General features: G+C 39.9%; 1 protein-coding gene across 1 annotated transcript in view; it reads left to right on the top strand.

The window, feature by feature from the left end:
- Positions 1–25,303, top strand: part of FER1L6 (fer-1 like family member 6) — a 206,741-nt gene that overhangs the window by 70,850 nt on the left and 110,588 nt on the right. Inside the window, exons 12-13 of the mRNA XM_054518809.2 lie at positions 758–866; positions 19,174–19,354. Of these exons, the coding sequence (XP_054374784.2) occupies positions 758–866; positions 19,174–19,354 (290 nt within the window). The remainder of the gene's footprint in view (positions 1–757; positions 867–19,173; positions 19,355–25,303) is intronic.

Consider the following 25,303-nt stretch of genomic DNA (forward strand, 5'->3'; position numbering starts at 1 on the left):
CTTCACAGCAGCAACCACAGTGCATGTAGCCCACCCTGGATACACATGATTGGCCAATGCTTGTACATGTGACTAATCTGCTGTTTCTTTTTATCTGGGCTTGCTTATTTGGGGAAGTAAAGTTTGATTCTGGTCAGCGTTAATGCATTGGGTGAATATATGTTCAAGTTCAAAGAGCACTGGGTCTGTGGTGAGTATACTTGGGAAAGTTACTTGACAGTCTCAAGCTTTAGTTCCCTCAGTTTCCTTATCTGTTAAATGGGAATGATCCAAATTTTGACCTCTTAAGCTTGCAAGGAGGAACAAATAACATAATGTATCTGACTACCCTGTGTAAGCCATAAAGTTGTGCTCAAATCTAAGGATTTTATACTGTAGTTCTGTTTCTTGTCTTTGATTTTCTGTTTTCTGAAGCCCCAATCTCCAGAAGGTAATTCCAAACCCGTGTTTCACCAGCAGCATCCTAGGAAGATATGCACACCAAGTTTATTTGTTAAAATAAAAGGAGTTTTGTTTTAAGGTAGAAGCTCAGAAGTTTGAGACTGCATCATTCTAGACGAATGACTAAATTTGGATCTGCAGTTTGCAGATCCTGATTCGTACATGTCTTATTTGGGGGGAAACGCTGTGCCATTTCAGGCTGAAACAGAGACCCAAATGTTTATAAATTATGCAGGATGAGGCCAGCATCACAAAGTCAGCTTCCTAATGAGAGAAAAAGCCAGTTCTGCCTAATAATTTTGTTTTGTTTCTGTAGATTGTACCAGAAAAAAATGAGGAATTTTTACTCTTTGGAGCATTTTTTGAAGCTACCATGATTGACCGGAAGATTGGAGATAAACCCATCAGCTTTGAAGTTTCTATTGGTAAGTACAGATAAGCACAGTGCCAGGCACATAGCATGGATTTAGTATTGATTTCTTGAATAAATGAGTTAGTGCCTTACATGAAGATAATAGCACTCTGGTGGAAGTTTGCATCTCAGAATGAGATGAACAATTCCTTGTCTACGCTATTGTCAATATATAAGGGATAGATTTATTTTCTTTTAAATCTAAATTTGAAGTTTTGTGGGTACGTAGTAGGTGTATATATTTATGGGGTACATGTGATTTTGACATAGGTATACAATATGTAAAAATCCCACTGGGGTATATAGGGGATCTATCCCTCAATCATTTATCCTTTCTTTGGTTACCAACAATCCATATTACACTCTTTTAGTTACTTAAAAATGTACAATAAGTTGTTGTTGACTGTACTCACCCTGTTGTGCTATCACATACTAGATCTTATTCATTCTATTGAACTATATTTTTGTACCCATTAACCATCTGCACTTCTCCCCTGCCTCCCGCCACCCTTCCCTGCCTTTGGTAACCATCATTTCACTCTCTATCTCAATGAGTTTAATTGTTTTAATTTTTAGCTTCTCCAGATAAGTGAGAACACGTGAAGTTTGTCTTTCTGTGCCTGGCTTGTTTCACTTGACATGATAACCTCCAGTTCCATCCATGTTGCTGCAAATGACAGGTTCTCATTCTTTTTCATGGATGAGTAGTACTCCATTGTGTTTATGTATCACATTTTCTTTATCCATTCCTCAGTTGATGGACATTTAGGTTGCTTCCAAATCTTAGCTATTGTAAATAGTGCTGTAACAGACATAGGAGTGCAGACATCTCTTCGATATACTGACTTCCTTTCTTTTGGATATACACCCAACAGTGGGATTGCTCACTCATATGGTAGTTCTATTTTTAGTTTTCTGAGGAACCGTCAAACTGTTCTCCATAGTGGTTGTACTAATTTGCATTCCCATCAACAGTGTATGAGGGTTCGCTTTTCTCCACATCCTCACCAGCATTTGTTATTAGCCTGTTATTTGGAGACAAGCCATTTTAACTGGGGTGAAATGATATATCATTGAAGTTTGATTTATGTTTCTCTGATGGTTAATGATGCTAAGTGCCTTTTCATATGCTTGTTTGCCATTTGTATGTCTTTTTTTGAGAAAGGGCTATTCAGATCTTTCACCTATTTTAAAATCAGATTATTGGATTTTTTTTTCCTATAGAGTTGTTAGAGCTCCTTATATCTTCAGGTTATTAATCCCTTGTCAGATAGATAGGATGCAGATATTTTCTCCTGTTCTGTGGATTGTCTCCTATAGAGTTGTTAGAGCTCCTTATATCTTCAGGTTATTAATCCCTTGTCAGATAGATAGGATGCAGATATTTTCTCCTGTTCTGTGGATTGTCTCCTCACTTTATGAATTGTTTCCTTTGATGTCCATCAGCTTTTTAACTCAATGTGATCCCATTTGTCCATTTTTGTTTTGGTTACATATGCTTGTGGTGTATTACTCAATAAATCTTTGCCCAGATCAATGCCCTGGAGAGTTTTCCCAATGTTTTCTTGTATAGCTTATAGTTTGAGGACTTAGATTTAAGTCTTTAATCCATTTTGATTTGGTTTTTGTATATGGTGGGACATAGGGGTCTAGTTTCATTCTCCTTTATATGGCTATCCAGTTTTCCCAGCACCATTTATTGAAGAGACTGTCCTTTTCCCAACATATGTTCTTGATACTCTTGTAAAAAATGAGTTCACTGGCCAGGTGCAGTGGCTCACGGCTGTAATCCCAGCACTTTGGGAAGCTGAGGCAGGCGGATCACGAGGTCAGGAGTTCGAGACCATGGTGAAACCCCGTCTCTACTAAAAATACAAAAATTAGCCGGGCGTGGTGGTGTGTGCCTGTAATCCCAGCTACTCAGGAGGCTAAGGCAAGAGAATCACTTGAACCCTGGAGGCGGAGGTTGCAGTGAGCTGAGATTGTGCCACTGCACTCCAGCCTGGGCGACAGAGCGCAACTCAAAAAAACCAGACAGCACATCTCAAAAAAAAAAAAAAAAGAAAAGAAAAAAAAGAGTTCACTGTAGATGAATAGATTTATTTCTGGGTTTTCTATTCTGTTCCATTGTCCATGTGTCTGTTGTTATGCCAGTACCACACTGTTGTGGTTACTGTAGCTCTGTAACATAATTTGAAATCAGGTAATACGATTCCTCCAGTTTTGTTCTTTTTGCTTAGAATAGCTTTGGCTATTCTGTGTCTCTTGTGGTTCCATGTAAATTTTAGGATTTTTTTCTATTTCTATGAAGAATGTCATTGGTATTTTGATAGAGATTGCATTGAATCTGTGGATTGCTTTGGGTAGTGTGGATGTTTTAACAATACTGATTCTTCCAATCCATGAACATGGAATATGTCTCTATTTTTCTGTGTCTTCTTCAATTTCTTTCACCAGTGTTTTATAGTTTTCGTTGTGGAGATCTTTCACTTCTTTGATTAAGTTTATTCCTAGGTATTTTATTTTATTTGCGGCTATTATAAATGGGATGACTTTCTTGATTTCCTTTTCACTTTGTTCACTGTTGGCATATAGAAATGCTACTAATTTTTAAATGTTGATTTTGCATCCTGCAACTTTACTGAATTTGTTTATCAGTTCTAACAGGTTTTTGGTGGAATATTTAGGTTTTTCCAAATATAAGATCATATCATCTGCAAACAAGGATTATTTGACTACTTCATTTCCTATTTGGATGCCCTTTATCTCTTTCTCTTATCGGATTTCTGTCTCTAGGACTCCCAGTATTTTGTTGAGTAACAGGGATGAAAGTGGGCATCTTTTTCTTGTTCCAGATCTTAAAGCAAAGGCTTTCAGTTTTTTTCCATTTGGTGTGAAACTAGCTGTGGGTCTGTCATATATTGCTTTCATTGTATTGAGGTATGTTCCTTCTGTACTCAGTGTTTTGAGAGTTTTTTAATCACGAAGGGATGTTAAATTTTATCAAATGCTTTTTCAACATAAATTGGAATGATCATATGGTTTTTGTCCATTCTGTTGATGTGATGTATCGTATTGATTTATGTACATGGAACTATCTTTGCATCCTTGGTATAAATCCCACTTGGTCATGATGAATGATGTTTTTAATGTGTTGTCGAATTTGGTTTGTTAGTATTTTGTTGAAGATTTTTGCATCAGTGTTGATCAGGGATATTGGCCTGTAATTTTCTTTTTTGTGTCTTTGTGTGGTTTTGGTTTCAGGGCAATACTGGCCTTGTAGAATGAGTTTGGAAGTATTCCCTCCTTTTCCATTTTTTTTGTATTGGAATTCTTTTTTAAAAATATTTTTAAAATATCAGTAGCTTTTGTAATACAGTTTTTGGTAACATGGATGAATTGTATTCATCCATGGTGAAGTCCATGGTGAAGTCTAGGATTTTTCTGCACCTGTCACCCAAGTAGTGTACATTGTACCCAGTATATAGTTTTTTATCATTTGTCCTCTCGTACCCTCTTCCTTCTGAGTCTCCAAAGTCCATTATACCACTCTGTATGACTTTTCATACCCATAGCTTAACTCCTGCTTATAAGTGAGAACATATGGTATTTGGTTTTCCATTCCTGAGTTACTTCACTTAGAATAATGACCTCCAGCTCCATCCAAGTTGCTGCAAAAGACATTATTTTATTCTTTTTTGTGGCTAAGTAGTATTCCATGGTGTTTATATACCACATTTTCTTTATCTACTCATTAGTCAATGGGCATTAAGGTTAGTTCCATATCTTTGCAATTGTGAATTGTGCTGCAACAAACATAAACATGCAGGGGTCTTTATGATATAATGACCTTTTTTTCCTTTGGGTAGATAACCAGTAGTAGGATTGCTGGATTGAACGGTAGATCTACTTTTAGTTCTTTAAGAAATTACCGGCTGGGCGTGGTGGCTCATGCCTGTAATCCCATCACTTTGGGAGGCCAAGGTGGGCAGATCACGAGGTCAGGAGATCGAGAGCATCCTAGCTAACATGGTGAAACCCTGTCTCTACTACAAATACAAAAAATTAGCTGGGCATGGTGGTGGGTGCCTGTAGTCCCAGCTACTCGGGAGGCTGAGGCAGGAGAATGGTGTGAACCCAGGAGGCGGAGCTTACAGTGAGCCGAGATAGCGCCACTGCACTCCAGCCTGTGAGACTCTGCCTCAAAAAAATAAAAATAATAAAAATAAAAAAATAAATTAATTAATTAAATAAAATAAAAAGAAATCACCATATGGTTTTCCATAGAGATTGTACTGATTTACATTCCCACCAGCAGTCTGTAAGCATTCCCTTTTCACCACATTCACACCAACATCTGTTGTTTTTTGACTTTTTAATAATGGCCCTTCTGGCTGGGGTAGGATGGTATCTCATTGTGGTTTTAATTTGCATTTCCCTAATCATTAGTGATGTTGAGCATTTTTTCGTATGTTTATTGACTATTTGTATATCTTCTTTTGAGAAATGTCTATGTATGTCATTTGCCAACTTTTTGATGAGATTTGCTTTCTTCTTGCTGATTTGTTTGAGTTCCTGGTATTCTGGATATTAGTCCTTTGTTGGATGCATAGTTTGCAAAGGTTTTCTCCCATTCTATGGGTTGTCGGTTTACTCCTATTATTTCTTTCGCTGTGTGGAAGCTTTTTAGTTTAATTAGGTCCCACTTATTTATGTTTGTTTTTGTTGTGTTTGCTTTTGGGGTCTTAGTTATAAATTTTTTTCTTAGGACTGTGTCCTGAATAGATTTTTCTATGTTTTCTTCTAGGATTTTTGTGGTTTCTGGTCTTAGATTTAAGTCCTTGATCCATCTTGAGTTGATTTTTATATATGATACAAATCCAGTTTTATTCTTCTACATGTGGCTATCCAGTTTTCCTAGCACCATTTGTTAAATAGGGTGGTCTTTCTCCAAATTATGTTTTTGTATGCTTTGTCAAAATTCAGTTGGTTGTAAGTATTGGCTTTATTTCTGGGTTCTCTATTCTGTTCCACTGATCTATGTATCTGCTTTTATACCAATACCATGCTGTTTTAATAACTATATCCTTGCAGTATAACTTGAAGTCAGGTAATGTGATACTTCCAGATTTGTTCTTTTTGCTTAGGATTGCTTTGGCTATTTGTGCTCTTTTTTGGTTTTATATGAATTTTAGGATTGTTTCTAATTCTGTGAAAAATGATGTTGGTATTTTGATAGGAACTGCATTGAATTTGTAGATTGCTTTGAGAAGTATGGTCATTTTCACAACACTGATTTTTCTAATCCATGAGCATGGGATGTGTTTCTGTTTGTGTTATCTGTGATTTCTTTCAGCAGTGTTTTGTAGTTCTCCTTGCAGAGATATTTCACCTCCTTGGTTAAGTATATTCCTAGTTTTTTTTTTCTTTTTTGCAGCTATTGTAAAAGGGATTGAGTTCTTGATTTGATTCTCAACTTGGAAGTTGTTGGTATTTAGCAGTGCTACTGATGTGTGTACTTTGATTTTGTAACCTGAGACTTTGATGAATTTGTTTATCAAGTCTAGGAGTCTTTGGGGTTTTCTAGGTATATCATCATATCATTAGCAAACTGCAATAGTTTGACTTCTTCTTTTCCAATTTGAATGCCCTTTATTTCTTTCTCTTGCCTGATTGCTCTGGTTAGGACTTCCAGTATTAAGTTGCATAGAAGTGGTGAAAGTGGGCATCCTTGTCTTGTTCCAGTTCTTAGGGGAAATGCTTTCAACTTTTCCCCATTCAATATAATGTTGGCTGAGGGTTTTTCATATAGGGCTTTTATTATTTTGAGGTATGTCCCTTCCATGCCTACTTTTTTGAGGGTTTTTTTAAATAATAAAATGATGCTGTATTTTATTGAATGCTTTTGCTGCATCTTTTGAGATGATCATATGGTTTTTAATTCTGTTTATGTGATGTATCACTTATATTGACTTTCATATGTTAAACCATCCCTGCATCTCTGGAATGTAACACACTTGATCGTGGTGTATTTTCTTTTTGATGTGCTGTTGGATTTGGTTTGCTAGTGTTTTGTTGAAGATTTTTGCATCTGTGTTTATCAGGGATATTGGTCTGTAGTTTTCTCTTTTTGTTATGTCCTTTCCTGGTTTTGGAATCAGGGTGATATTGGCTTCATAAAATGAGTTAGAAAGAATTCCCTCTTTCTCAATCTTTTGGAATAGTTTCAGTAGAATTGGTACTAACTCTTTTATGAATGTCTGGTAGAATTCAGCTGTGAATCCATCTGGCCCTAGGATTTTTTTGTTGTTGGCAATTTTTTTTATATTGCTGACTCAATCTCACTGCTTGTTATTGGTCTCTTCAGGGTTTCTATTTCTTCCTTTCTTAATCTAGGAATGTTGTATGTTTCTAGGAATTTATCCATTTCCTCTAGATTTTCTAGTTTGTTTGCATAGAAGTGTTCATAGTAGTCTTGAATGATCTTTTGTATTTTTGTTGTATCAGTGGTAATGTCTCCATTTTAATTTTTAATTGAGATTATTTGCATCTTCCATCTTCTTTTCTTGGTTAATATAGATAATAGTCTATTGATTTGGCTTATCTTTTTAAAGAACCAATTTTTTGTTTCATTGATCTCGTATATTTTTGGTTTCAATTTCATTTAGTTTTGCTTTGATCTTTGTTATTTCTTTTCTTCTGCTAGCTCTTCGAGTTTTGTTTTTTTCCTATTTTTCTAGTTCCTTGAGGTGCAACATTGGGTTGTCAATTTGTGATCTATCAGACTTTTTGATGTAGGCATTTAGTGCTTCCTCTTAGCACTGCTTCTGCTGTATCCCAGAAATTTTGATAAGTTGTGCCGCTATTATCATTTATTTCAAATAATTTTTAAATTTCCATCTTGATTTCATTGTTAAACCAAAAATCATTCAGGAGCAGACTAATTTCCATGTATTTTTAGTTTTGAGGATTCCTTTTGGAATTGATATCTAGTTTTATTCTGTGGTCTGAGAAGATACTTGATATGATTTCAATTTTTAAAAAGTTTGAGATTTGTTTTGTGTCCTATCATATCGTCTATCTTGGAGAATGTTCCCTGTGTTGATAAGAAGAATGTATATTTTGCTTGATGATTATATCCCTTGGTGATGTCCTTTTCACAATGAATCTCCCAGGAGTTCTTTGAGCTTCTTGTATTTGGATATCTAAATCTCTAACAAGGCCAGTGAAATTTTCCTCAATTATTTTTCAAATAAGTTTTTCAAACTTTTTGCTTTCTCTTCTCTCTCAGGAACACCAATTATTTTTAGGTTTCACCATAATCCTATATTTCTTGGAGACTTTGTTCATTTCCTTCAATTCTTTTTTGTTTTTGTCTGATTGGGTTAATTCGAAAGCCTTGTCTTTGAGCTCTGAAATGTTTTCTTCTACTTGGTCTAGTCTACTGTTGAAACTTTCCACTGTATTTTGTAATTCCCTTAACGTGTCCTTCATTTCCAGAAGTTGATTGGTTTTTCTTTATCCATCTCCTTAGAACAATTTTCATTCATATTCTAAATTGTTTTTAAAATTTCTTTATGTTGTTTTTCACCTTTCTTTTATATTTCCTTGACTAGCTTGATCAATCTTTTGAATTCTTTATCTAGTATTTCAAAGTTTCATCTTGGTTTGGATCCATTGCTGGAGAGCTAGTACGATCTTTTGGGGGTGTTATAGAACCTTCTCTTGTCGTATCGCCAGAATTATTTTTCTGGTTCCTTCTCATTTGGGTAAACTATTTCCTCTAATTATTCTGGGATTTAATTTTGATTTGACTGTTTCTTTAAATTTTTTTTTACCCCCTAAGAATTACACTTTAATAATAATTGTTTCTTGTAGCCTAAGTCAGCTCTGGTGGCTTTAATGGTGAAGACTCTGTATGAGTTCCTCGGTTACAGACAGTCTTTGTATTACGGTTTTCTCAGATGCTGGTTGTAGTAGCCATGTGCTCGGTGTGTAAGCAAGTTCACTGTCTCCTACGGGGCTGAAATGGCAGAGGTCTGTTGAAGTCTATCTCATTCCTCTGTGGTGTGCATTTTTAAATTAACTTTTTTTCCCAGTATTTTATATACTGGGTTGAAGAGTTCAGGTTCAGGCCAGTAGGAGAGGTGTCCACGAATAGTAACCAGTTGTGGCTAAAACAGGTGGGTAAATGCAATACCCAATGGTTGGCAGAGGTCCCAACCTTCACAGAGGTGGCTAGGGGAGCTCTCAGTGTAATGAACTGAGGACTTATTAGGGGGAAAAATGGAAGCCACCTCAGCTTCCATGCCAGGCAAGCAGGAAAACGATCCACCTCCCAGTCACACTCCTAAACCAGTGTTTCAGCTATTCAGATCAGATAGGCATCTCTTTTCATCTGCAGGAATGTTGATGTTCCAAGTAGTTAGAGATTATGAATCTACCCCTCGTGCAAGCCTGAACCTTGAGGGCGGTTATCCTGTGAAGATGCAGACACCCAGAAAGTCTGTCAATAGGTACACCCATCCAGAGCTCCTGTGAGAGAAGCTGAATCTGTGTCTGCAGTGGTGGACAAGGGGGAAAAGAAATCCCCTTCTCCAAGACCCTGAATGAGCACCAGGGCTGCCTGACTGTTTTGGGGTAGAGTTACAGACATTCCCTGCTGAGCCCAGCACTGCAGCTGTGCCTCTGTTAAAAGAAACTTCCCACCAGCAGAAAGTTCTGGGACTCAAGGCCTGTTATGTGGATTCTTTTGTCCCACAGGGTGCACTGCCCCTTTCCCTCAGAGTAGGAGTCCCTGAGAGCCAAACTACTGTGAATGTTGCTGTTCCTCTGGGTCTAGCCACCCAGAGGGGCTGCCACAATCCAGGCTTGTTTGTGAAAATACCTACAAATGATCCGGTGATGTGGTCTGTCCTCAAGTCTCCCAGCAGTGGCTACCAGTACCAGTTCTAATGAGGGTGGTCAGGGGAGTGATGTAGACTCTGTGAGATTCTCTGGTTATAAATAGCCTTAGAGTGTTGGCTTTCTCAAATGCCAGTTGTAGTAGTAATGAGCTGATCATGTAGGCAGACTTAGGACCTCCTGTTTATCCAGGGTGCTCAGCAATGCTGTTAGTTAAGGCCATGCACAAGTTTTCCCCTTCCTGGATGCTGTTATTCTACCTGAAGGTGCTGTAATAGACTGTGTCGGTTGGCCTCCAGCCAGGAGGTGGTGCTTGCAAAAAGGTATCAGCTGCAGTGGTGGTGGTGGGATTTGTGCTTGCCTTATGCTGCCCAGAGGAGGTACTCTGGTGTCTCAGGCAATGAGTGGAACCACAGAGCTTCCAAATTTTGTCCTTTGTGTTACATTACCAGTGTGGGTGGAGTCTCAAAGACAGGTGGGGTCTGGGTCTGGGTCTGTCAAGTCCACACTTTGGCTCTTCACATGCAGGGCAAGCAGCAGCTCCAATGGGGAGTTAGGGAAACAGTTATTTGACCACTGGGGCAATGTTTCAAGGAACAGCACAGCTGCCTTTTCTGTACGGAAGAGTCCAGAGAAGGAGTGGGGGGTAGCGTGCAGGAGTAAGCCCCACCCAGCTCCCACACGTTGGCGAGACAGATCTTTCACCCACGGTATTCCACCAGCAGCAGCTAGCTAAGTTCCAGGCAGTCTCCGCTCAGAACTTACAACTGCCCCAGGTCATAAGCCTTCCCTGGCAGAGACAGCAACTGCAGCTTGCAGGCCACACACCTCCCAGTTCACCCACAAAACCCAGGCTCCCAGCTCTAGCACTTGTGGCTGCAACACGTTTCCCACTTGTCCCCCAGTTCTGGCCAAGGGAGTTTGTCCCCACTCGAGATTATTTTGTAACTCTCAGTTGGGGGCTTCTGTAAACCTGCAACCATCACCTGAGTTAGCTGGCAGGCTTCTACAAGGTACCCTGTGAGGTAGGATCAGGAATGGCTTCCCTCCATCTGTACTGGAGACTGGGAATGTATGCATAACTTGTGGCTGCTTCTACTTTTATATTTCTCTTTGCTCCCTAAATAAGTTAGCACTTGATAGGGTTAAGGTCTTCCTCCATGGCCTGGATTGTGAGTTTCTCTGGTGGGAGTGTATATCCCAGAGGCAATTTATCCCCTTCTCACAGTCTGGAGACTTAAAATATTCTGCCTGGCTCACAGTTTAGGCTGCAGCCCACTGCTTCTTTCAGAGGGTCTGTAGTTTCTTTCAGTTTTCCTGTTAAGTTCCTGCATTGTTTCTTGAAAAAAAGCTCACAGCATGAATCTCTACACACTATTTTATCTTTCCAAGTGGGAGAGTCATGGTAACCATGCCTTCAGTCCACCATCTTGAAAAAACTTGTGTGTGTTCTTTATTATTTTTTATTATTTTATATTATTATTATTTATTATTATTATTATTATTATCATTATTATTATTTTTTTTTTTGTTTGGTGAATTTCAGCACTGAAGCCATGGGGTCCTGGACTTTTCTTTGTGAGGAGACTTTTTATTATGATTTTGATCACATTACTTGTTACTGGCCAGTTCAGGTTTTGCATTTCTTTATGATTCAATCTTGGTAGGTTGTTTATGTCTAAGAATTTATCCATTTCTTCTAGGTTTTCCAATGTATTGGCACATAGTTATTCATAGCAGTCTCTAATGATTCTTTGAATTTTTGTGGCATGTGTTGTAATGTCTCCTTTTTTATCTCTGATTTTATTTATTTGGGTCTTCTCTTTTTTTTTAATCTGGCTACAGGATTGTCAATTTTATCTTTTCAAAAAACCAATTTTTCATTTTGTTGATCTTTTGTATTGTTTTTATGTTGTTGTTTCGATTTCATTTAGTTCTGCTCTGCTCTGTATTTCTTTCCTTATACTAATTTTGAGTTTGTTTGCTGTTGCTTTTTCAATTCTTTAAGATGCATCGTTAGGTTGTTTATTTGATGTTTTTCTAGTTTTTTGATATAGGTGCTCATTGCTATAAACATTCCTCTTAGTACTGCTTTTGCTGTATCTAATGGGTTTTGGTATGTTGTGTTTCCGTTATTTGTTTCAAGAAATTTTTAAATTTCCTTCTTAATTTCTTTATTGACACACTGGCCATTCAGGAATATATTGTTTATATGTGCTCATATAATTTCCAAAATTTCTCACGTTATTGATTTCTAGTCTTATTCCATTGTAATCAGAGAATATACTTGATATAATTTTAATTGTTTTGAATTTTTAAAGACTTGTTTTGTGGCCTAACATATGGTCTGTCCTTGAGAATGATCCATGTGCTGAGAAGAATGTGTATTCTATAGCCATTAGAAGAAATGTCCTATAAATATCTATTACGTCCATTTGTTCCATGGTGCAGATTAAGTCCAATGTTTTTCTGTTGATTTTCTGTCCGGATGATTTTTCCAGTGCTGAAAGTAGGGTGTTGAAGTCTCCAGCTATTATTGTGTTGTGGTCTATCTTTCTCTTTAGCTCTAATAATAATTCCTTTATAAATCTGGGTGCTTCAGCATTGGGTGCCTGTGTATTTTCACTTGTTATATCCTCCTGCTGAAATGACTCCTTGGTCTCTTTTCATAATTTTTATCTTGAAATCTACTTTATGTGATATAATTATATCTACTCCTGTTTTTTGTTTGTTTCCATTTACATGGAATATCCTTTTTCATTTTTTTTAGTCTCGGTGTGTATTTATAAGTGAAGTGTGTTTCTTGTAGGCAGCAGATCATTGGACCGTGTGTATTTATTTATTCTGCCACTGTATATTTTTTGATTAGAGAGTTTATCCACTTACATTCAATTTTATTACTGATACATAAGGACTTACTTCTGCTATTTTGTTATTTGTTTTCTGGTTGTTTCATGGTCTTCCTTTTCTTCCTTGCTGTCTTTCTTTTAGTGAAGGCAATTTTCTCTGGCATGTTTTAATTTCTTGCTTTTAATTTTTTGTGCATCTGTTGTATATTTTGTGATTTGAGGTTATCATGAGGCTTGAAATACGATCTTGTAACCCATATTTAAAATTTATGATAATGCTGATTGTATAAAGAAGCAAAAAAAGCAAAGAGAAAATGAATAAAAACTCTACACTTTAATTTCATCCACTCACTTTAAAGTGTTTGTTGTATACTGTCCATGTCTTAAAGTTGTTGTAGTTATTTGTTTTTGATAGGTTCATCTTTTAGTTTTCTACTAAAGATACAAGTAATTTAGGCACCACAATTACAGTTTTATAATATTATATGTTTCTTTGTGTACTTACTATTACTAGTGAGTTTTGTACCTTCAGATGATTTCTTGTTGTTCATTAACATCTTTTTCTTTCAAATTGAAAAACTTCCTTAGCATGTCTTTTAGGATAGGTCTAGTGTCGATGAAATCTCTCAGCTTTTATTTGTCTGTGAAAGTCTTCATTTCTCCTTCATGTTTAAAGAATATTTTTGCTAAATATGCTATTCTAGGATAAAAGGGTTTTTTATTGTTATTGTTCAGCCCTTTAAATATGACATGTCACTCTCTCCTGGCCTATAAGGTTTCCACTGAGAAGTCTCCTGACAGATGTGTTGGAGCTTCTTTGTATGTTATTTCTTTTCTCTTGCTGCTTTTAGGTTCTTTATCCTTGAGCTTTGGGACTTTGATTATTAAACGTCTTGAGGTAGTCTTCTTTGGATTAAATCTGCTTGGTGTTCTATAACCTTGTACTCGAATATTGAAATCTTTCTCTAGGGTTGGGAAGCTCTCTATTATTATTATCCCTTTGAATAAACTTTCTACCCTGATCTCTGTCTCTCTACCTCCTCTTTGAGGCCAATAATTCTTAGATTTGCCCTTTAGAGGTGATTTTCTAGATCTTATAGGCATGTTTTATTCTTTTCTATTCTTTTTTTCTTTTGCTTCCTCTGTGTATTTTCAAATAGGCTGTCTTCAAGCTCACTAATTCTTTCTGCTTAATTCTGCTGTTAAGAGACTCTGATGTATTCTTCAGTATGTTGGTTGCATTTTTTAGCTCCAGAATTTCTGCTTGATTCTTTCTAATTATTCAATCTCTTTGTTAAATTTGCCTGGTAGTATTCTGAATTGCTTCTCTGTATTATCCTGAATTTTATTAAGTTTCCTCTATACAGCTATTTTGATTTCTCTGAAAGCTCACATATCTCTGCCTTTCTGGAATTGGTCACTAGTGCCTTATTTAGTTTGCCTGGTGAGTTCATGTTTTCCTGGATGGTCTTGATGCTTGTGGATGTTATTTGGTGTCTGGGTATTGAAGAGTTAGGTATTTATTGTAGACTTTGTAGTCTGGGGTTGTTTGCGCCCATCCTTCTTAGGAAGGCTTTCTAGATATTTGAAGGGACTTGGGAGTTGTGATCTAATTCTTTGGTTACTGCAGTTGCATCTGAATTAGGAGGAACTCCAAGCCTAGTAACACTGTGGCTCTTGCAGAGTTGTGGAGGTGCTGCCTTGGTGATCTTGGGTAAGATCCAAAAGAATTCTCTTGATTAATAGGCAAAGACACTTGTTCTCTTAGTTTCCCTCAAAAAGAGGGAAACTCTCTCTCTGTACTGAGTTGCCTGGAGCTGGGGGAGGGGTGACACAAGCACTTCAGTTGCTACCACCACTGGGACTGGGCTGGGTCAGACCCAAAGCCAGCACATCCCTGGGTCTTGCCTAAGGCCTATGGTGACCACTGTCTGGCTACTACCTGTGTTCACTCAAGGACCAAGGGCTGTACATCAGCAGGTGGTTAATCCAGCCAGGTGCCTGTCCTTTCCTTCAGGGCAATGAGTTCACCCCTGGCCCCAGATGGGTCCAGAGATGTCATCTGGGAGCTAGGACTTGGAATCTAAAACCTTAGAAATCTACCTGGTTTTCTGTTCTACTGTGGCTGAGCTGGCATCCAAGTTGCAAGACAACATTCTTTCCACTCTTTTCTCTCCTTTTCTCAAGCAGTGGAGTCTCTCCCCACAACCACTGCTGCCCCAGTCCCACAGCGAGTACTGCCTGGCGATTACCAATGTTCACCCAAGGCCCAAGGGCTCTTTAGTCTGCTTATGATGAATCCAGGCTTAGGTCCCTTCCTTTGTGAAAATGGGCTCCTCTCTGGCCCAAGGCAGGTCCAGAAATGCTGTGTAGGAGAGTGAAGGCCTGAAATCAGGGGCCCCAGGAGCCTGCTTGGTGTTTTACCTCATTGTGGCCAAGCTGGAATCTAAGCTGTGAGACAAAGTCCCCTTTATTCTTTCCTCTCCTTTCCTCTATGGGGAGAAACAGAAGGGGTTTCTCCCCATAGTTAACACAGCTGGGAATGTGTTGGCTCACACCTGAAGCCAGCATGGTGCTGAGTCTCACCCAAGGACGGTGGTGAGTACTGCCTGGCTACCAGTACTGATTATTCAAGGCCCAAGGGCTCTTTGGTCTGCAGATGATTAATTCTGCTAGGACTGGGTTCTTCCTTTCAAGGCAGAGGATTCCCTTCTGTTCCAAAGTGTGTTTAGAAATGTCATCTGGGGGCTATGCACGGTGGCTTATGCCTGTAATCCCAGCACTTTGGAAGGCCGAGGCAGGTGGATGACTTGAGGTCAGGAGTTTGAGACCAGCCTGGTCGACATGGTGAAACCCTGTCTCTGCTAAAAATACAAAATTAGCCAGGTGTCAGAAATTAGCCAGGTGTGGTGGCACGTGGCTGCATTGCCAGCCGTTTGGGAGGCTGAGGCAGGAGAATTGCCTGAACCTGGGAGGCAGAGGTTTCAGTCAGCTGAGATCAAGCCACTGCACTCTAGCCTGGGCCACAGAGCCAAACTCCATCTCAAAAAAAAAAAAAAAAAAAAAAAAGAAAAGAAATGTCATCTGTGGGCTAGGGCCTGAAATGTGGATCTTACAACTGTGTGCAGTGCTAATTCTGAGCTGGTATCCAAGTTGAAAGACAAAGTCATCTTTACTCTCCTCTCTCCTCTCCTCAAGCCAGAGGGAAGGAGTCCCTCCTAGAGCTGCGAAGTATTGGGGGAAGAGTGAAAATTCCTTGGCTGCCCCAACTTATGTCTTACTATGGCATGTGCACGCCAAGTCCACTGTCTCTGAGCCCAGCATAGCACCAGGACTTTTCCGGAAATTGCAGTCCTTGTGGCCTAGACTACCTTTCAAGTTTATGTAGGACCCCAGAGTACCTCAGCCTGCAGTGGCAAAGCTTGCTGGAACTTAGGATGGACGATTTGCTTCTGGCTAAGTCTGGTCTAGATGCTCCCTCCTTGGGTGATGGCTGAGTTCTGCCTGGTGTTGCTTTCCACTGTGACAAGGCAGCACTGAGTTGCAATGCAAAATCCCACAATCACTGCATTTTTTTCATCCCCAAGTGCTCAGATTTTCTTTCCACACCATTTGGCCACTGCTAGGGGATGGGGAAGAATGAATCACCTTTAGGCAATTCAAGACTATTTTTCCTACCTTCTTCAGTGCTTCTTTCCTTAATATGATGTTAAAACTAGGTACTGTGATCACTCACCTGATTGTCGGTTCTTATGAAGGGGCTTATTTTGTATGAAGAGTTGTTTAATTTGGTCTTTCTGTGGGGGGTGATCACTTCAGGGTTCTATTTGGCTATCTTGCTCCACCTCTAGATTTATTTTCATACTTCACAAAAGTGACTAAGACTGTAGGTTGAGATTCGGATGTACTTGGATTCCTAATCCTGGTTCCATTACCCAGAGTTCACTTAATGTCTCTGAGTCTCAGTTTCTTCATCTGTGCAATGAATTCCTCATAGAGTTGCAAAGTTTAAGGAGTTAAGGCATACAAAGTGCCATGCATACAGTAGATGTTATTATGTAACTCTCCAAATCTTCTTGGGCTCTTATGCAACTGGGAAAGCCATTCCCAGAAAGAGCATTCCATCACAGAAGGTCACGATTTATATTCAGGAAGCTCTCTTTCAACAGAGCAGAAAAAAATAGAGATGAAATACAGCCCTTTTAAGCCATACAGCTGGAAGCCTAACAAAGAATCTCCTGTCTGCATGACCAGAAAATGGAGATACATTTTAGGAACATGTATCTTTATAGAGAGGGCAGAGGGACCCAGCAGGGTTAGCTCTGAGAAGAGAGGTTTGGGTGGGGACTGAGAGAGACCTGGCAGCTGGCTTCAAGCATCAAAGGACCAGAAAAGAGGAAGGAGACTTATGATGTGGGGCTCTAGGATGGGCCTAAGAACACATGGTTATACGTGAAAAAATGGGATGATATGGGGTCTATCCAAGGAAGAACTTGCCCATAGGCAGTAAATTCCCTTAGTGGACTGAGATCCAAAGGGAGGTAGTGAGCTGCATATGGGAGTGTCCCCACCTCTGACCTTCTCTCCAATAGCCTATTCTCTGGCCCTGCCCTCCATTCTTCTCAGTGTCTCTTACGATAATATCTTCCTTTTGACTCATGAAGATACCCAATCCTTTCTTCTGTTTCAGTTTCATCTCTGTCCATCTCAGACTACAAGGTTCATCCGTTTAGCCACACTCTTCCCAGTTGTCTCAATTCTCTTCCCTGTTTTGCTATTAAAAACCCCATCTAATTATCCTGCTTCTCTGTTCTCGTGCTCTGCCTTCATGATTGATTTACCACAAATTCAATGGTTTCAGCCATTATGGATATCCAGAGAGGTCAAATAATGACCTCAGCTTATATAGCTGGTGAATTTTAAAAAGAGGACTCAAACAAAACCTGCTAACTCTAAGTCTCCTTCTTTTTCTAGGATATTATTATGCCTCTCTCAGGTATTTTAGTATTATTCCTAAGGTAAGAATAATGGAGAAAGGAAGAAAAGAATGAATTGGAATGAACTGGGAGAAAGACTCTTATGGACATAGAAACACATTGAGGTTACTGATTCACTAAATATGAATCAAGACCCTCCCTGCGTTTATTCCATGACCAGTGGAGACATAAAAATTAGCACGATACTATTTTCATTCTCAAGACATTTGCAGACATCTAAGTAAATTATTTGAAAACAAGATAGTAGAGGAATGATGGGAATATGATGTGACATTAGGGACCTGTTTAGCTTAGGTTCCCAGAAACGAAACTTGGGAAGATTCTCATACATGTGAGGTTTGGGTGGCATGCTCTCAGGAGAAGCGGGCGACGGAGCATAGGGCAGGTCTCTGAGGGCAGGGAGACCAGCCACAGCCTGATCCTGTGAGGCGCTCTCAAGCGAGTGGCATCACAGACTTGGCCCCACTTTGAGGCATGTGGGCTGGGCTTTTATATCCCCACACCAAGCTGTGAGTGGCTTCAGGCACAGAAGGGGGCCTTATAATCTTCTGTGGAGAGGCAGACTCCATTAGTAGAAGGCAATTCTGCACGGAAGGTGGCTGTTGTAAGCTATTAGCAGCGATCTCAGTATCTGGGGTTTGGGGGCTCCTTCCTGGTAAAGAGGATCTGGGTGGGGTACCACCAATGACTACTGCAGGGAGACAGAGTAGTGACATCTGGCCTGCCTGGAGAGGAGAGGCAGGGGTCAGGAAAGGAGAAGTTAGGAAGGCTTCCCAAGTTAAGAGGTCCTTGTGATTATGGGCTTTTGATCCTGAACCTTTCTTGATTTGAACAGTCAACCAACTCTGTAATATGGCTAGCTTTGGAGCTCCTTCCAAAAGAGAGGAATGTTCATCTAAATCTTTTAAAGCATTTGAAATTAGATTACAAAATGGAAAGATCAATGACACCAGTATGCCTGCAGTGAATATCTTTTCCTATACGAAGATATTTGTAGCACAAAAGCTGCCCTATTTGTAGGGGAAAAAATGATGTTTTCCTTCCCTCTCTCCCCACTCTGCTTCTCTCTCTCTCTCTCTCCCCCTCCCTCCCCCTCCCTCCCTCCCTCTTAATTGGGGATTTAGACAAGAAGTCTCTTACAGAAGAAGCAGGTTTGGATAGGTGTTCATGATATTTTATTTAGTGAAAAAGGCAGGTTACAAAATGACATATCTATGATTCTTTACCAACATCTCTATAGCGCATGGTTCTCAGGGACAGTGCAAGGTTATACACTATAATGTTTAAAATGGTTGTAACAGTTTTGTGATTTATAATGACTCTTTTTTTAGTTGATTGTATTTTCTAATTTGTCATTTGTGTAGTTACTACAAAAGAGAAAATAAGATGGATAGAGATGATAGCTCATCGTCATTGTCAGTCTTGTTGGTATGATCATTGCTCTTTCTACCTTCATAATGAGAACTTACCTTATTGCTGTGGGAGAACATGAGCTTGGATCCTTTATGCCAAGCAGACTGATTCTGGTTGCCACCGCCTGACCCCTTTCCCCTTGCTACTGCCTCTGCAGGTAATTTTGGAAACCTGATTGATGGAGGATCCCATCATGGGAGTAAGAAGTCAGCTGAATCAGCTGAAGAAGACCTCCTTCCACTGCTTCACGAAGGACAAGGGGATGTGGTCCATGATGTTCCCATTCCTATGGCCTCCACCACTCACCCGGAGAAGCCACTGGTGACAGAAGGGAACAGGTAGGAGACATAGCCTGGGAGAAAGGCCAAGGATTTTGGTGGTGGAATTTTGTCCAATTTCTAGGACTGTTTTCTTCAGTTGTTCACTAAAATCAGAAATGTATTATTATTATTATTATTTTTGAGATGGAGTCTTGCTCCATCGCCAGACCGGAGTGCAGTGGTGCGATCTCAGCTCACTGCAACCTCTGCCTCCCAGGTTCAAGTGATTCTCCTGCCTCAGCCTCCCGAATATCTGAGACTACAGGCATACACCACCATGCCCGGCTAATTTTTGTATTTTTAGTAGAGGTGGGGTTTCACCATGTTGGCCAGGATGGTCTCAATCTCCTGATCTCATGATCCTCCTGCCTCGGCCTCCTGAAGTGCTGGGATTACAGGCTCCAGCCACCGTGCCTGGCCAGAAACATAATTTTTTAATCTCAGCTATGAGGACAAGGTGCAAATAGGAGCAAGATGGTAAGTACCACTCAACTGAATCTTTAGCAACATGACAACCCTCCGGATAACACATCTAAGTAATTCATTTAAGGGCAGAGCAATGATGATGATGATGATCATATCTGAAGCACCCTTTATTCTATAACTGAAGCAAAATAAGGTAGGAAGGTCAGAACTTACAATTTCAATCCAAATCCTCTTATTATATTCATCTGAGTTCTGTGCTATTATGTAAATTCAATTTGATGGGATTATTGAATACATCATTTCTTATCTTATTTTTGACACAGTCATTTGCAAAACTGAAAGATTCAAAAAGAAAAAAAAAACAATTGTCAGGCACCAGAAAATATAATTTCAGAAAACAGCTGGGGGCACTTACATGTACTCTCACTGATCTCCTTTAATCCATGCAAATTTTCAACCTGCAAATAGAAGTAAAATTACAGAATTTTTTAAAAGAAAGTGGTGTCAAGCACCAATCAAACGAGAAGGGATAGTGTAGTGAGAGTCTTTTATTGCCAGATCTTGAAATATGTATGATCTTATTGGATTCTCATAATAGCATGTTTCTTCCCACATCTTGTATGCGAAGAGAATGAAGATGTTGCATGGCCCTGACAAGGCTACATCTCTATGCTCCTCATTCCGTCTGCTCTTTTCAATCTAGACACTCTCTGAGGACTGAACCATGACCACTCTCAGGATAACAGGGACTCCCACATCTATTTTCCTAGACAGCCCTCTTTCCTGAGCAGCAGATCTAAGCACTTCCGCTTGGATGTCCCACAGATTACTCACCAGGCTCATTGTCTTCACAGACAACTTTTCTTCTTTCCCTATTTTTCCTATCTCATAGACTGAGCCCACCATTCTGAGTCCTCCAAGCCACAGACAAGAAAATTGTCAACTGTTGGTCAGGCGAGGTGGCTCACACCTGTAATCCCAGCACTTTGGGAGGCCGAGGCGGGCGGATCGCGAGGTCAGGAGTTCAAGACCAGCCTGGCCAACATAGTGAAACTCTGTCTCTACTAAAAATACAAAAAATTAGCAGGGCGTGGTGGTGGGCACCTGTAATCCCAGCTACTCAGGAGGCTGAGGCAGGAGAATCGCTTGAACCCGGGAGGCAAAGGTTGCAGTGAGCGGAGATCGCACCACTGCACTCCAGCCTGGGCAACAGTGGAAGACTCCGTCTCAAAAAAAAAAAAAAAAATTGTCAACTGTTCTCTTTCCCTTCCTACCTGCATCTGCTCAGTGATGAAGCCAGTCAATACAGTTCTTAAGTATGTATCATATCTATTGCCATTAAAAAATTCTGGCCATTGGCACCTTCAGCCTGAATTACTAGAAAACAACAACAGCAACAATACCTCCTACCTGGCTTGGATCTTATTCAAGACCTTCGCTAAACTATGAGAACCAGTTCCTCTCCTGATTCACATCAGTCATTGACTCCCTGTGGCTTTCAGGATTAATTCCAGAGGCCATAGCTTATGGATTTGATCCCAGCCTACTTCTCTACCTTCATTTCTGGCCACTCCACAAACTCTTTCTTTTATTCCAAACTGCAGTGCCTCAGGGCAGTATCCCCATATGTCCTGTTGTGTGCTGGTTCTGGACCTTTGAACACACTCTTCCTTATGCCTGGCAATAATCTCCCTTCTCAGAACTGCTAGGTTCGAGACAAAGCCCAGTTCCCTTCCCTGAATCCCCAGTCTGATTTGGAATTTGTCCTCACCTCTCCTGAGCACTGATTGAAGACTTTTTTTACCTGTCTCTCCTCTCTTAAACTGGGAGCATGTTGAGGCCAGAGACTATGCCTTATTCACATGCATATCTGTTCATCTCTGTGACCAGTGAACAGCAGTAGGTGCTCATAAGTGTTTTTGAATAAGTTAAGGAATTACTATAACTGGATTGGGTACAGAGTAGTATGGGAACAGAGTCAGGGGAGTAACTAATCCCACTGGGGAGGAGGTAAGGAGCTGGGAAAAGTCACAGAAACAGCAACATCCTAAAGGATGAGAATGTGCTTAAGGGATTGAGGGAAAGCATTTAGGACAAAGCAGAATGGAGTCCATTAAAATAGTCTTAGCTGTTTGTCCTCTTGTTTTTGAGCATTTCCTGAATTTTCTAAACCCTTTCCTTCCATGGGCCTTCCATTAATCACCTTATTTGGGGTGTTTTTTTGGGTCCCTGAAAGCCATACTTGTTTATTGGTCATTCTTCACAGCACCAGAGAGAACCCCAAATTCTGTCTTTTAACTTTATTTTCAAAACTGAGGCCATCAGTTGAGTGAACAGCTGGATCTGCAGTTCTTGGGGACTGTTCTGAGACTACTCAGAGGTACTCTGCATCTTTGCACTGGGGCCAGGCAGTGAAGACATTCTCTACCTTGATGGATTAGCCATTGTTGACTGTCGGTGGGGTATTCAGGGGAAGATGGTAAGGGAAGGGTTTAGGAGGAGATGAGAGGTCTCAAAGCATCTTTGGATGCACATCATATCAGTGCTGTCCTGCTGGCTCAAGGAGATCAAAATAAGTCATGCTGGTATTTTTTTGGTACAGTTGGGCTTTCTGTACATTCTTCAGTCACCATATTGAGGCTCTGTCTATATAGTGGCAAGCCAGGGAGGCATCAGCTGAGTTGGAAAATTCGATGTCTATAAACAACCCCTATACATGTGTGCACATATATGCATGCATGTGCACATATATATGAACACACGCAATTTATTTGTTGCCCCCATTAAAATGTCACCTTGGATTTGTTCTGGGCTTTCCAGTGTTGCAAAGCACATGCATTCACATGCAGCTTATTTACTAGGGTGGAGCTCTGGAATGGGACTGGAGAATAAGATATCCAATGACAGGTCATCATGTGATGACCCAAAGTCACAAGGCTGGTCCTGTATCAGGACAGCCATTTAGACTGGCGGTCTCCTCTTTCCACAAACAGCACAGCACCTTGCCATCCACTGCCCTCCAGCTGCACTGCAGTTTGCCTAAGAAGCCACAGCATCCTTGTCCGTGTAGACACACTAAGACTAGGAGGTCCCTGAGAACCAAAGAGACAAAGCCCTTGAACATCATTAGCACGAAATGACCCAAAGCAAAGAAACCTTGAGACAAAGCAAAATTTGGGGTAGGAATTTATTTATCTGCAGGATTCTTAGTGCAATAATTTTTAAAGAGATAAAATAGAGCAGTTTGGTTTCTAAACCTGTTTTTGTTCTCCGGCTGTAATAACAACCTCAGTTTCTGCCAAAAACTTATGTGGCTTCTCTTCTGAGTAAACACTTGCTGGTCTGTTTTCTGCAGAACAGATCATGGGGCACCTTCACTAATTTTATTGTCTCCTTCAGAGGAAATTTGCGTGGAAGAGCTAAACAGAACAACCATCCATTCTTTCAGGCTGAAGTTCTCTTTAGCTTTTTGGAATGAAAACAAAGGTCTCTCTCTCTCCCTCCCCCCCCCCCCCCCACTTTCTAGAGGCTTCTTCCTCCATATGCCATCCTGTCACACCCATTCGTGGACTTTAGCCTTCTACAGTTCTCGTCACACAGTCCCAGGTGTTTGGGAAAAAATTACATGGGGTTTAGGGGAAAACCTGGTCAAAAAAAATAGCTGTCATTAGTTAGGGAACTTCTTCAAATTTTTGCTATATTTCTCCCCCCTTAGCTACCTCCACACCCATCCCCTTCCTTCTTGGAACTAAAATCTATAAATTAGCTGCTGCTTTTCTGTCATCTCTCTCACACTGTTAACTGCCTCTTATCAGCATGCTCACATTTCCAACTGCCTTCTTTCAATATTCCTTCTGGCTCCACAGCTTCCCCTTTTAGCTACTTTGCTACCCTCCTCTTGCTCGTTTTAGCCAAGCAGGCAATCTACTATCATTAATTCCTGGCAACAAAAAATATCAGATGGATGGATGGAAGAAAAGTGGATGGAGGGAAAGGTGGTTAGATGGGCAAGCCATGAAATGCCAAAGTTTAGTTTGGGACACATGCCTTTACCCTCATTGATAGTATGATTATTTTTTTACATTTCTCTAGTAATTTCAGCTTATATAATGCACTTACATCTGTTATCTTTTTTAAAATTGGCTTTTCCCATAGGTTTTGGAGGAACACATGGTATTTAGTTACATGAGTAAATTCTTTAGTAGTGATTGTGAGATTTGGGTGCACCCATCACCTGAGCAGTATACACCGAACCCAATTTGTAGTCTTTTATCCCTCACTCCCTTCCCACCCTTTCCCCTCCAAGTCCCCAAAGTCCACTGTATCCTTCTTATGCCTTTGCATCCTCATAGCTTAGCTCCCATTTATGAATGAGAGCATATGATGTTTGGTTTTCCATTCCTGAGTTGTGTCACTTAGAATCATAGTCTCCAATCACGTCCACGTTGCTGCAAATGCCATTAATTCATTCCTTTTTATGGCTGAGTAGTATTCCATCATATATATGCACACACACCACAGTTTCTTTATCCACTCATTGATTGATGGGCATTTGGGCTGGTTTCACATTTTTCCAATTGTAAATTGTGTTGCTATAAACGTGTGTGCATATCTTTTTTGTATAATGACTTCTTTTCCTCTGGGTAGATACCCAGTAGTGGAATTGCCGGATCAAATGGTAATTCTACTTTTGTTCTTTAAGACCTGAAACTATAAACATTCTAGAAGATAACATCGGAAAAACCCTTCTAGACATTGGCTTAGGCAAAGATTATATGACCAAGAGCCCAAAAGCAAATGCAACAAAAACAAAGATAAATAGGTGGGATTTAATTAAACTAAAGAGCTTTTGCACAGCAAAAGTAACAGCAGAGTAAATAGACAACCCACAGAGTGGGAGAAAATCTTCACAATCTATACATCTGACAAAGGACTAATATCTAGAATCTACAAGGAACTCAAATTAGCAGAAAAAAACAATCTCATCAAAAAGTGGGCTAAGGACATGAATAGACAGTTCTCAAAAGAAGATACACAAATGACCAACAGACATATGAAAAGATGCTCAACATCACTAATGATCAGGGAAATGCAAATCAAAACCACAATGCTCAAAATGCACAAATGATCAAAATGCACAAATGCAAATCAAGACCACAATGCTCAAAATGCACAAAGCCACCTTACTCCTGCAAGAATGGCCATTATCAAAAAAAATTAAAAAAATAGATGTTGGCATGAATGCAGTGAAAAGGGAACACTTCTACACTGCTGTTGGGAATGTAAACTGGTACAACAACTATGGAATACATTTATTGTCTTGACTTTCACATATGCCTGGCACATAGAAACTAAGTTACTAAAAAGTAACTTTTCCTGTTTTCCCTCTCTCATTTAAAACCATCCTCCTTCTGCACTCCAGCCTAGGTGATGGAGCAAGACCTTGCCTTTTAAAAATAAATTAATTACTTAATTAAATTAATTAAATAAAAATAAAGCCATCCTTCTTGAAACAGTCCTGCCTAAAAATATCCCGCCCTC

Source organism: Pongo abelii, chromosome 7 (assembly GCF_028885655.2).
Source record: "Pongo abelii isolate AG06213 chromosome 7, NHGRI_mPonAbe1-v2.0_pri, whole genome shotgun sequence".
NCBI classification, from domain to species: domain Eukaryota; kingdom Metazoa; phylum Chordata; class Mammalia; order Primates; family Hominidae; genus Pongo; species Pongo abelii.